Source organism: Tribolium madens, unplaced genomic scaffold, assembly GCF_015345945.1.
Source record: "Tribolium madens isolate multiple individuals breed KSU strain unplaced genomic scaffold, Tmad_KSU_1.1 Scaffold_96;HRSCAF=242;Tcas5.2_LG5, whole genome shotgun sequence".
In the NCBI taxonomy this organism is placed as follows: Eukaryota; Metazoa; Arthropoda; class Insecta; order Coleoptera; family Tenebrionidae; genus Tribolium; species Tribolium madens.
The window spans coordinates 12,405,455-12,414,973 of NW_025401068.1; the positions used below are offsets into that span (position 1 = coordinate 12,405,455).

Genomic DNA, 9,519 nt, shown 5'->3' on the forward strand with positions numbered 1-9,519 from the left:
AACATAAAACCATATTTTTTCTAACGGAAATTATAAATGAAACCATAAGACAGGGATCTCTAAAACTATAAATTCGAGTATAAAAGTATCAAAGTTAAAAAAATATAAAAAAATATAAAAGTTTAGCATAAAATAACACAAATCAGTAAATAACATGAACTAAAAAATACTAAGAAAAATGTAACACTTGGAAATCAAAACATAAAATAAACACTCTTTCAAAATACATTCTAAAAAACAATAATCAATAGAAATAAAAAAAATTAAAGAAAGAAAAGTTTTAAATTTCGTTTTTCTCAACCAAAATCGTCTATGATAAAGTTAAAAAATGTTACTAAAAAAAAGAAGTTGCAAAATGAGCGTGTTTTTTACTAGACGTGTGCAAAAAACAGCCGTTTTGAATCGTGTTTTATACAAGATTTTTTCCAATTTGTTTGTGAAAAGCATAGGCATCAAATTCGAATTTAAAATCTATGATTTCAATATTTTTCCAAAATAATACTAGGTCGTGGCGTTGCTATGAAAATAGTGCTATTTGTTTTCTTTATGTCACACTTTTTAACACTAGTGATAAAATAATGTCATATTTTATAACTAGTGATAAAATTAAACACATTTGATAACTAAAATGACATATCACAATTGTTGTTTTTCACAACAAAATTGGAAAAAAAAATAATTTACTCTAACGGAATAAAACTTATTCCGAAAAAATGTCTTAGGCTAACTTCCAGGGGGAAGTTCAAACGACGCCCATGCCAGGAACATGGAGAAAATGTTAAAAAAATTCTATCTGTTAAAAAAATTTGACATTATTTTGACGTTTGACATTTTTATGTTTATTTAATGATACTGATGATCTTGTATATGTTTTTTTTTTATAATTATTTAGTAAAGGTACAAAAATTTTGCCAATAAAAGTCACAAATAACATTATTCCTTGTGTCTTCTTCTAATAGCCTGTAGCAAGAAGACTTGTTGCAACAGAAATAAATAGAGTCAAAGTGCAAAATTTAAACTCTTTTTATAGATAGATTTTTTTTGACATCTTTTCCATGTTCCTGGTATCTTACCTTACATGGCATATTTCTCTGAGACGCGAGTTCTGGCGCACCCTGTATTTATTTTTTCTTCTTTAGTATTTAGAGAAACGCTTCGGGAAAGCTTCACGCCTCGCAGCCTCCTTGTCCTACACCCTTCAAATGACCTTGTACATGGGGATCGTCCTCTACGCCCCTGCGTTAGCCCTCGAGGCTTTGACTGGAATCAGTAAAGTAGCAGCGATTTTATCAGTGGGTCTTGTGTGTACTTTTTATTCGACGATTGGAGGCATGAAGGCTGTCTTAATGACGGATGTTTTCCAGTCGATTTTAATGTTTGCTGCTGTGTTTAGTATTATTATTTTTGCGGCTATTGAAAAGGGGAGTTTGGCGGAAATTTGGAGGATTGCCGAACGCGGAAATCGGACGGAATTATTAAAGTAATAGTTTTTTTTTCTCCGAGGAAAAAACGATTTTGTTTTGCTTTTTTTAGCTTTAATCCTGATCCCACCGAGAGACATTCTTGGTTTTCGTTGATCATTGGTGGCGGGATCACGTTTTTGTCGTTATATGCCGTTAATCAAACTCAAGTGCAACGATATTTGACTGTGAAGGATTTGAAAGCGGCGCAAAAAGCGCTGTGGCTGAATTGGCCCATTTTGACTTGTTTGAGTCTCAGTACGTCCTTTTCGGGGCTTGCGATTTATTCGAAATACTACAATTGTGATCCAGTTTCAGCCAAAGTTATCAACAGTGTTGATCAGGTATAAAAAGTAGAAGAAAAATGTTAAAATTTTAAGTTTGACATTTACGGGTCATTGACATCAGTACCAACCTTGTCAATGCCAAATCAAATATTAAAGTTCAATCATTAGAAACGTCAAATGTTGACGTTTTAAATTGTCATTGAATGACAAATAAATGACACTTATTTTCTCTATTTCGATAGTTAGGAAAAATCTGTCAGCCACTTTGTTGATTTGACATTTTTTTTAAAATCAAGTGATCAAGGGTGACTGTTTAAGTTGGCGATACTGAGTTTCGTTTTTTTACCGGATAAACTTCCGGTTAATGACATCCGTTATAATAATAACAAGATAATAACAATAAGAAAAATGTTAAGATTTAAGTTTGACATTTACGGGTCATTGATATCAATACCAATCTTGCATAAAAAAGGCACTGTCAATGGCAACGAAACGGAGAAAACAAAACCAAATATTCAATATTCAATCAAATTTTGACGTTTTAAACTGACTTTTAATGACAAATAATTAACACTTATTTTCTCTATTTCAATAGTTAGGAAAAATCTGTCAGTCACTTTTTTGATTCTATTTATTTGACATTTTTTCAAGTGATCAAGGGTAGCTGTTTAAGTCGGCGATACTGAATTTTGTTTTTTTTACCGGAAAAACTTCTGTTAAAAATAACATGGTTGCCATCTTACCAAAATTAAATTCACTAGTCCGAGCTCAAAAAGTTGCCAGATAGATTTATACCTATTTTTCTACTCCAAACGTGCTTAAACGCTCGAATTTTTGGTTTAATTTTTTTGTTTGTGTTTTCACCTGAAAAACATGCTGAAACACTGGAAAAAGACAAAAATAATGGCTTAATTTGGTGTTTTTTTTTGTAAAATCGAGCAAAAATAATTGAGATTTTAGTTTAAAAATGTGATTAAAGACTTGAAAAATGTGAAGTAACACCATTTTCGACTAAGTTTTGTGTTTTTGGCTTAATTTTTGATAAAATAATAATTTTTGACAAAATTAAGTCGAATGAAACAAATGAAAAAACATGAATATTTATTTTTATAATTTTTAGTCATGTTTTGACAAGATTGTTTGCACAAAAACGGACTAAATCGAGCGAAACAAGCTAAAATAACAGTAAGTTCAATCTAATTTGGTAATTTTTGAGCCAAAACTTGCTTGGACACTAAAAATGAAAAAATAACACCAATTCTGGCCTAATTAGGTAAATTATCGGCTTGTTTCAACGAAATTTTGAAAAATATGTAGTTAAAAATATACTAAAAACGGTTCGGTAAAAGCCAAAATAATGTGCTTTTTGACTCATTTTAGTGATTTTTTGACTCATTTTTGAGAATTTGGCAAAACAATTGAATTTTTGACTAAAATGCTGAAAAGATAATAATTTTACTAAAAAAAATAGTTCAAAATACATTAATTTTCAGTTACAACAGTTTTTTCATTTTTAACAAATTATCAGATATTGGAACTTTTACAAAAATTTTCACCTGGCAACACTGTTTTCAGGTCAGGCAGTGTTGCAATCATCCGAAAAGAAAATAGTTTCAATTCTGTTGCCAACTTACATTCTTGATCACTTATTTTTCAATTGAAAAAAATATTAATAATTTGTAGCTAATGCCCTTGTATGTGATGGACACGATGGGGGATATCCCGGGCCTCTCCGGCCTTTTCGTTGCTGGTATTTTCAGCGCTTCTTTATCCACCGTTTCAGCAGCACTTAACAGTTTAGCTGCTGTAACAGTAGAAGATTACTACAAGGTAACCACTCTTAGTTTTTGGTTTCATTTAATTTTTTATTTCTAGCCTTTATACAAATATATTGCGAAAAAACCTTTATCGGAGAAGAGAGTTTCTGTACAAACAAAACTAATTGCTTTATTTTTCGGCTTCGTATGTTTGGCTATTGCTTTTCTGGCCCAATTTCTAGGGGGTGTCCTTCAAGCTTCCTTGACAATATTTGGGGTCATAGGAGGACCGCTTTTAGCCCTTTTCACCCTAGGGATGTTTACAACCACTGCCAATGAAAAGGTAAATTGAGACATGATTGAATTTGGCGTAATTTTGTGTTTTAAGGGGGCTTTAGTTGGTCTTGTGTCAGGTATTTCTCTAGCTTTGTGGATGGCTTTTGGGAACCCCAAACCGCCTTTGCCTACGTTACCAGTGACAACAGAAGGATGTTCTGACGTTTTTTCGAATATTAGTATTACAAATGAGCCTTTAGTGAACAATTCAGACAATAAGTAATAATTTTTTTTGAATTATTCATAAGTGTGTTTTGTTTTAATTTCCGGTTTGCAGAGAATATTTTTGGTTATATAAAGTGTCGTATTTATACAATGGAGTTTTCGGCTTAGTTACCACATTAGTTGTTGGTTATTTGATGAGTTTTATTTTTAATCGAATTTATGGGAGGGAGGATCAACACTTGGACCCAAATTTGTTTATTCCACCGTTACAAAGAAGGCTGCAAAAGAGGGAATTATCACTTAATATGAAGCAATGGTCTGACTCCGAAGAGGATCTAAGAAGTAAAAACGTGTTGAAACGAAAATACTAACGTGTATTATTTTTCTAGAAGTACTTATTTATTATGTCACGTAAAATGTCTTCCATTAGAAAATAAATAAACCACATTGTGAGTTTGATTGAAATTGTTGTTTTTTTACCTTTTTTGATTATTTGTCAAAAATTTACAAGAAAGTGATTTTCAAGAAACTGAAAAACTTTTTGTTTAATTATAATAAAAGGAATTATTTATTTTAAAATCGGTAAAAACGACGTTTTGGAGCTTCTGTTGGTTCTAGAAATACAGAAAAGTTTATAAAACGTTTGAGAAAAATCGAATTTGGTGAATAAATTTCGTACACTCTACAAAGATTTCTTGTTTTCACATGGTTAACCGTAATTACAATACCTAATGTTAATGTTAATCATGATATATATATATATTTTTATTATATACTTTCTTATTATGTATTTTGGGGTTGTGCTGAGTACCGTAAAACGGGGTTACTTTGACATGGTGTTAATGTAATGATTTTTTTATTTGTTGCAATATTTTTTGAAAAAAATAGCATAAGAACAATTGATTAACAAACTTAAAATTTCACTCATTGGCTCTAAATATGAGGTGAAGGCGATAAAATTTTGCTTTCATCAATTTTATCGATTGAAATTTTTTACTCATTGTTGAATGACGAGATGCTATTGGCCGAAATGTAAATGAATTAAATAGTCAAGAATAAAATTTTTCGAAATTTTCATTTGTTTTTGAGTTCTACAAAAAATTTTATTTTTTTAAATAGCAACCCACTATAAAACTATTTTTCTTATAAAGATTATGATCTAAGGATTAAAACTATCTACTTCATATTTAATTTTTTGAAATTTTTTTTTACATAAATTGTAATTTTGACTAAAATCGCACAACTCAAAAACAAGACAAAATTTCGTTCTCAAATTTTTTATATTACGTTAATTTATATTAATTATTATTTTCTGAAGGCAAATGATTTCAAAAAAACCACTTGGTTCCATACTTTTTTTATTCACCCTGTATACCAAAGTACTTGAATAATGCAAAAGTAAATTGTTATTTTTGACCCTGTTCAGTAATATTTTGTAAAAAAACAAATAGAACTATTTTTACCCAACTTGTTGGTTTTCGATTTTGTTTTTTTTTTGTATACCCTCTTGAAAACAGCTGTTTTAGGGACTCATTAAGTTTCTAAAATGATTCTTTTCCGGATTCAATAAAATAGTAGGTTTGTAAAATGGTTATTTCAGGTACTAAGTCCCAAAAACCGTTTTTCCGGACAAAAAAGTCAATTTGGTTACTATGATGGCATTTTTTTTGTAATTAATAAGAAGTGTAATAGTTATTTTTGGTACAAGTGTTACAAACAACATTTTTTTTGTTAAAGCTCTCAATTCACACCTCTAATTTTATTTTTTAGTCCGGAAAAACTGTTTTTGGGACTGGGTACCTAAAACAACCAATTTACGTACTATTTTGGTGAGTCCGGAAAAGATTCATTTTAGAGACTTAAATAAATCCCTAAAACAGCTGTTTTTTGGGAGCGTACACAAATTGAAATTAAATTCACTGAAAATTATTCCAACAACTATCAACTGTTTTTTTTTTAATTTTATAAATTCCACTTTTTTTCAGATTTTAAGAGGAATTTATTCAGTCATATCGGTGATTGCATCAAAACTTCATCACTAATCAGAACAACAAGAATATTATTTAAAAAAAAAACAAAATATTGACTTGTATTCTAATTGTTACGATTGTTAACAAAATTAGCAAAAAAGTTTTAATAATTTGTTAAATGAAAAGCTGTTTTATTTTTTAACTTTGAAAGTTATTTATTTTTATTTAACTGGAGGTTTCATATATAGGGTGTATTAAGAAAATTAATACTAATTAAAAAGATAAAATCCTTCCTGCTTTAAACGATGGTTTATTAAAAAAAGTCAGTTAACAATAGTGTCTCACCAGAAGTCAGTTGACGTTGACAATAAAATTGATTAAATATTTATCAACTTGGCAATAATAATGGACATTTCAGGTCGCCAATCATTTTTACAAGAACAGTAATTCAAGAATGTTGAAATATTTGAAAAAAATATTGATATTGTAATTAAAATAAAATTATGTACTTCAATAAAATTAACATTTTATCCACAGCCAGTCTATTATTAGGTCATAATACTACTAGGAGACGTCTTATGATATCAATAGAACACATATTTAGGTCTTATAAATTTAATTTAATTTAGTACTTTTTGCTTTGTCAATGTTGAAATCACTTGAAAACGTTACAAAAAACACCAAATCTATGGCAAGCAAAACCGTAAATGCGTAATTATATTCTAAAATATCCGGTTTTTCACTGTTTTCTTATACAGAGTGTTCCGTTTTTATTATTACAAATTTAAACAGGTGATAGGATATTTAATTCTAAGACAAAAGTTTCCTATAAACATGTATCGAAAAATGCTTGGTAAGGGAGCTACACCCCCTGAAAGGGGGCTAATAGGTTTTTGTTAATATTTCAGAAACCATTTAAGATAAAATTACAAAATTTGGTACAGATAATAACCTTTATACACCTAAACGAATTCAAACATCAAATGTCGAAATTGTTAATCAGGGGCATCAGAAACTGGTAGGGTTTAGGGTAAAAAAATACCTATTTACTTTGGCTTTAGTTTCTTTAGTTATGCATTGAGCAAAATGGTCGTCACTTTGAACAACTCCTTTAGATTTAGGCAAATTCATTTACTTAATGTTTTTATTTGTTACTGTAATCTAATGTTAATTAGTTGAGGTTGATTAAAAAATATGAATTTCTTGCTTTTATTATTCAGTAAATTCTGATTTATTTGAATGTTGTATTGGTGTATAACATAAATTTTAAATTAATTTTATTCAAAAACAATAAGTCGTATCGACACAAGAGAGACTTTTCTGTGATAAACTATCGAACTTAAGATTTTGTTGCTGAAAGTACCGAGAAACTAAAGTCAAAATAAATAGGGTATTTTTTTACCCTAAACTCCCCTAGTTTCGTACGCCCCTGATTAAAAATTTCGACATTTGATGTTTGAATTCGTTTAGGTGTATAAAGGTTATCATCTGTACCAAATTTTGTAATTTTATCTTAAATGGTTTCTGAAATATTAGCAAAAACATGTTAGCCCTTTTCCAGGGGGTGTAGCTCCGTTACCAAGCATTTTTCGAAACATGTTTATAGGAAACTTTTGTCTTAGAATTGAATATCCTATCACCTGTTTAAATTTGTAACAATAAAAACGGAGCACCCTGTATAAAAAAGCAAAAATCAGAAAAAGTTTTTGTTGTTACTTTTACTTACAATTGTTAGTTTCAAAGATTCCAAGAAAGCAATAATTAAAAATTATTTTTGTTTTATTTATTTTTTTACAAAACGGAATCAGTTTTTGTTAGTTGGATGTTGGAGTTCCAGAAACTGCGATGAAACCGGATTTTACTGAAGCAAATCGCAAGTTCCCCTCTTTCCGACTCCGGTTGAAAAATCACAAACATAAATCCCAACAAAATTCCATCTTTGCTAAGTGAATTCAGGTTTGGCAAAAAGTCTAGAACTTTGAACCTTTTTTTCTAATTGTGTAGTCCACCTGTGAAAAATTTAAATTTCAAATAAGTTTTTTGCCACTTTTGAGCACTTATGATTGATTGAAGCCAAAATTTACATAATTGCGAAGACAGTAATTTTAGTCGGAACCAAAACGTGTCAAGCGGAATGCCATGCACATTTCAATTGATCCCAATCAGAAGAAATAATTAAAAGACGACGACTTCTCTGTTTTATTATTTTTATTACTCTAGCCGGCTTAAGTCAGCACAACACAGGTTTTGCGTTGGTTTAATCTGGTTTTTACCGCCAAATTAAGATTTATCCGGTAATGCCTTTCCTTAGGGGACACTTTCCCGTTAAATTGTTTGTTTTCAAGCTGGCTTTTTTAAAAATTCATAATAGATTTATCAAGACTGGTTATTTATTAATTTTATGTATACAAATTTGAAAAATGTAGTTAAAACCAGTAAAATGACGCAACTCGTGGTGCTCATAGTTTTAAGAAAAGGATTAATGAAATTGTTCTTGATTTCAATAAAACTGTTGTTTTCTTACACACGATAATTAAAAAAGGCTTCGTGATGGAGACAAATTTAGCAACAGCGAACCGCCTAGTCATTAGCTCGAATCTATGAGCGTTAGGTTTTCAATTTTCAAAATTTGGGAATTTGAGTTTAGTTAATTTTTGGCTTAATATTTTCAAATTGGCAAAAGCCAAGGGCCAGGGCCCTTTTCATAATTGATTAAAGTCAGTTTATTCTCACTCCAAGATTACGCAATAAAAAAATAAAAGCCCAAAACTGTGATAAAAAGCTTCAAATTGATCAAGGTTACAAATGTTAAAAAGCAATTTTTTTATTGTGAAAACTTCCAATATTTTATCCCTTCTCCCAATAGTGAATTAATTACCAACATATTTATTGGTGGTAGACTCTGGTAAATTTTCAGTCCTCCGTGCAACTGTTCGGTGCTTTTGAGTGTTTTAAAGTGTTGAAAATTTTCACATTTATTTATTCGAATGAAATACAGAAGTCGATCAAATCGACAAATCATTCAAATCCAGTTTAGAAGTTTCTTGAGGTGAAGACTGAAGTGGTTTGTGACGAAATCGAATAAGGTTGTGCCAAATAGTGAGTATCTTCTGAATTTACATTAATTACAAGAGTTGATTTCAATTTTTTTATTCTTTGCAAAATATAGTTTAAAAAACTGATTTTTTAATTTTTAGATGGTTTCATGATTTCCTCTGATCTGTTTTTATTTTCTCATGAATTCTTCTGATTTCCTATGATTTCCTTAATTTATCCTGATACCTCATAATTTCCTCAGATTTCTTCACTATTTCCTCTTATTTCCTTATACTCGTAATTCCTCCCAATTTTCTCATAATTTTCTTTGATTTCTTTATGATTTTCTTTGATTTCGTCATGGTTTCCTTATTTTCTTTTAATTTGTTCATAATTTGCTCTGATTTATTTTGATCTTCCCATGATTTCTCTTGAATTTCTCTGATTACCTCTGATTTCCCCATGTTTAAGAGATTTCCTCAGAATTTTTCTATTTTACCCTAATTTC

At 29.8% G+C, this 9,519-nt stretch overlaps 2 protein-coding genes across 2 annotated transcripts in view; both read left to right on the forward strand.

Moving 5' to 3' along the window:
• LOC123013174 (putative sodium-dependent multivitamin transporter) overlaps positions 1-4,470 on the forward strand; it is an 8,643-nt gene extending 4,173 nt beyond the window's left edge. The window contains exons 5-10 of the mRNA XM_044411560.1: positions 1,140-1,480; positions 1,534-1,804; positions 3,431-3,577; positions 3,623-3,847; positions 3,893-4,059; positions 4,118-4,470. Of these exons, the coding sequence (XP_044267495.1) occupies positions 1,140-1,480; positions 1,534-1,804; positions 3,431-3,577; positions 3,623-3,847; positions 3,893-4,059; positions 4,118-4,376 (1,410 nt within the window). The 3' untranslated portion in view covers positions 4,377-4,470. The remainder of the gene's footprint in view (positions 1-1,139; positions 1,481-1,533; positions 1,805-3,430; positions 3,578-3,622; positions 3,848-3,892; positions 4,060-4,117) is intronic.
• Positions 4,471-8,878: 4,408 nt separating this feature from the next.
• LOC123012632 (sodium-coupled monocarboxylate transporter 1-like) overlaps positions 8,879-9,519 on the forward strand; it is an 8,580-nt gene continuing 7,939 nt past the window's right edge. The window contains exon 1 of the mRNA XM_044410672.1: positions 8,879-9,074. The gene's annotated coding sequence lies outside the window, so the exon portion shown is untranslated. The remainder of the gene's footprint in view (positions 9,075-9,519) is intronic.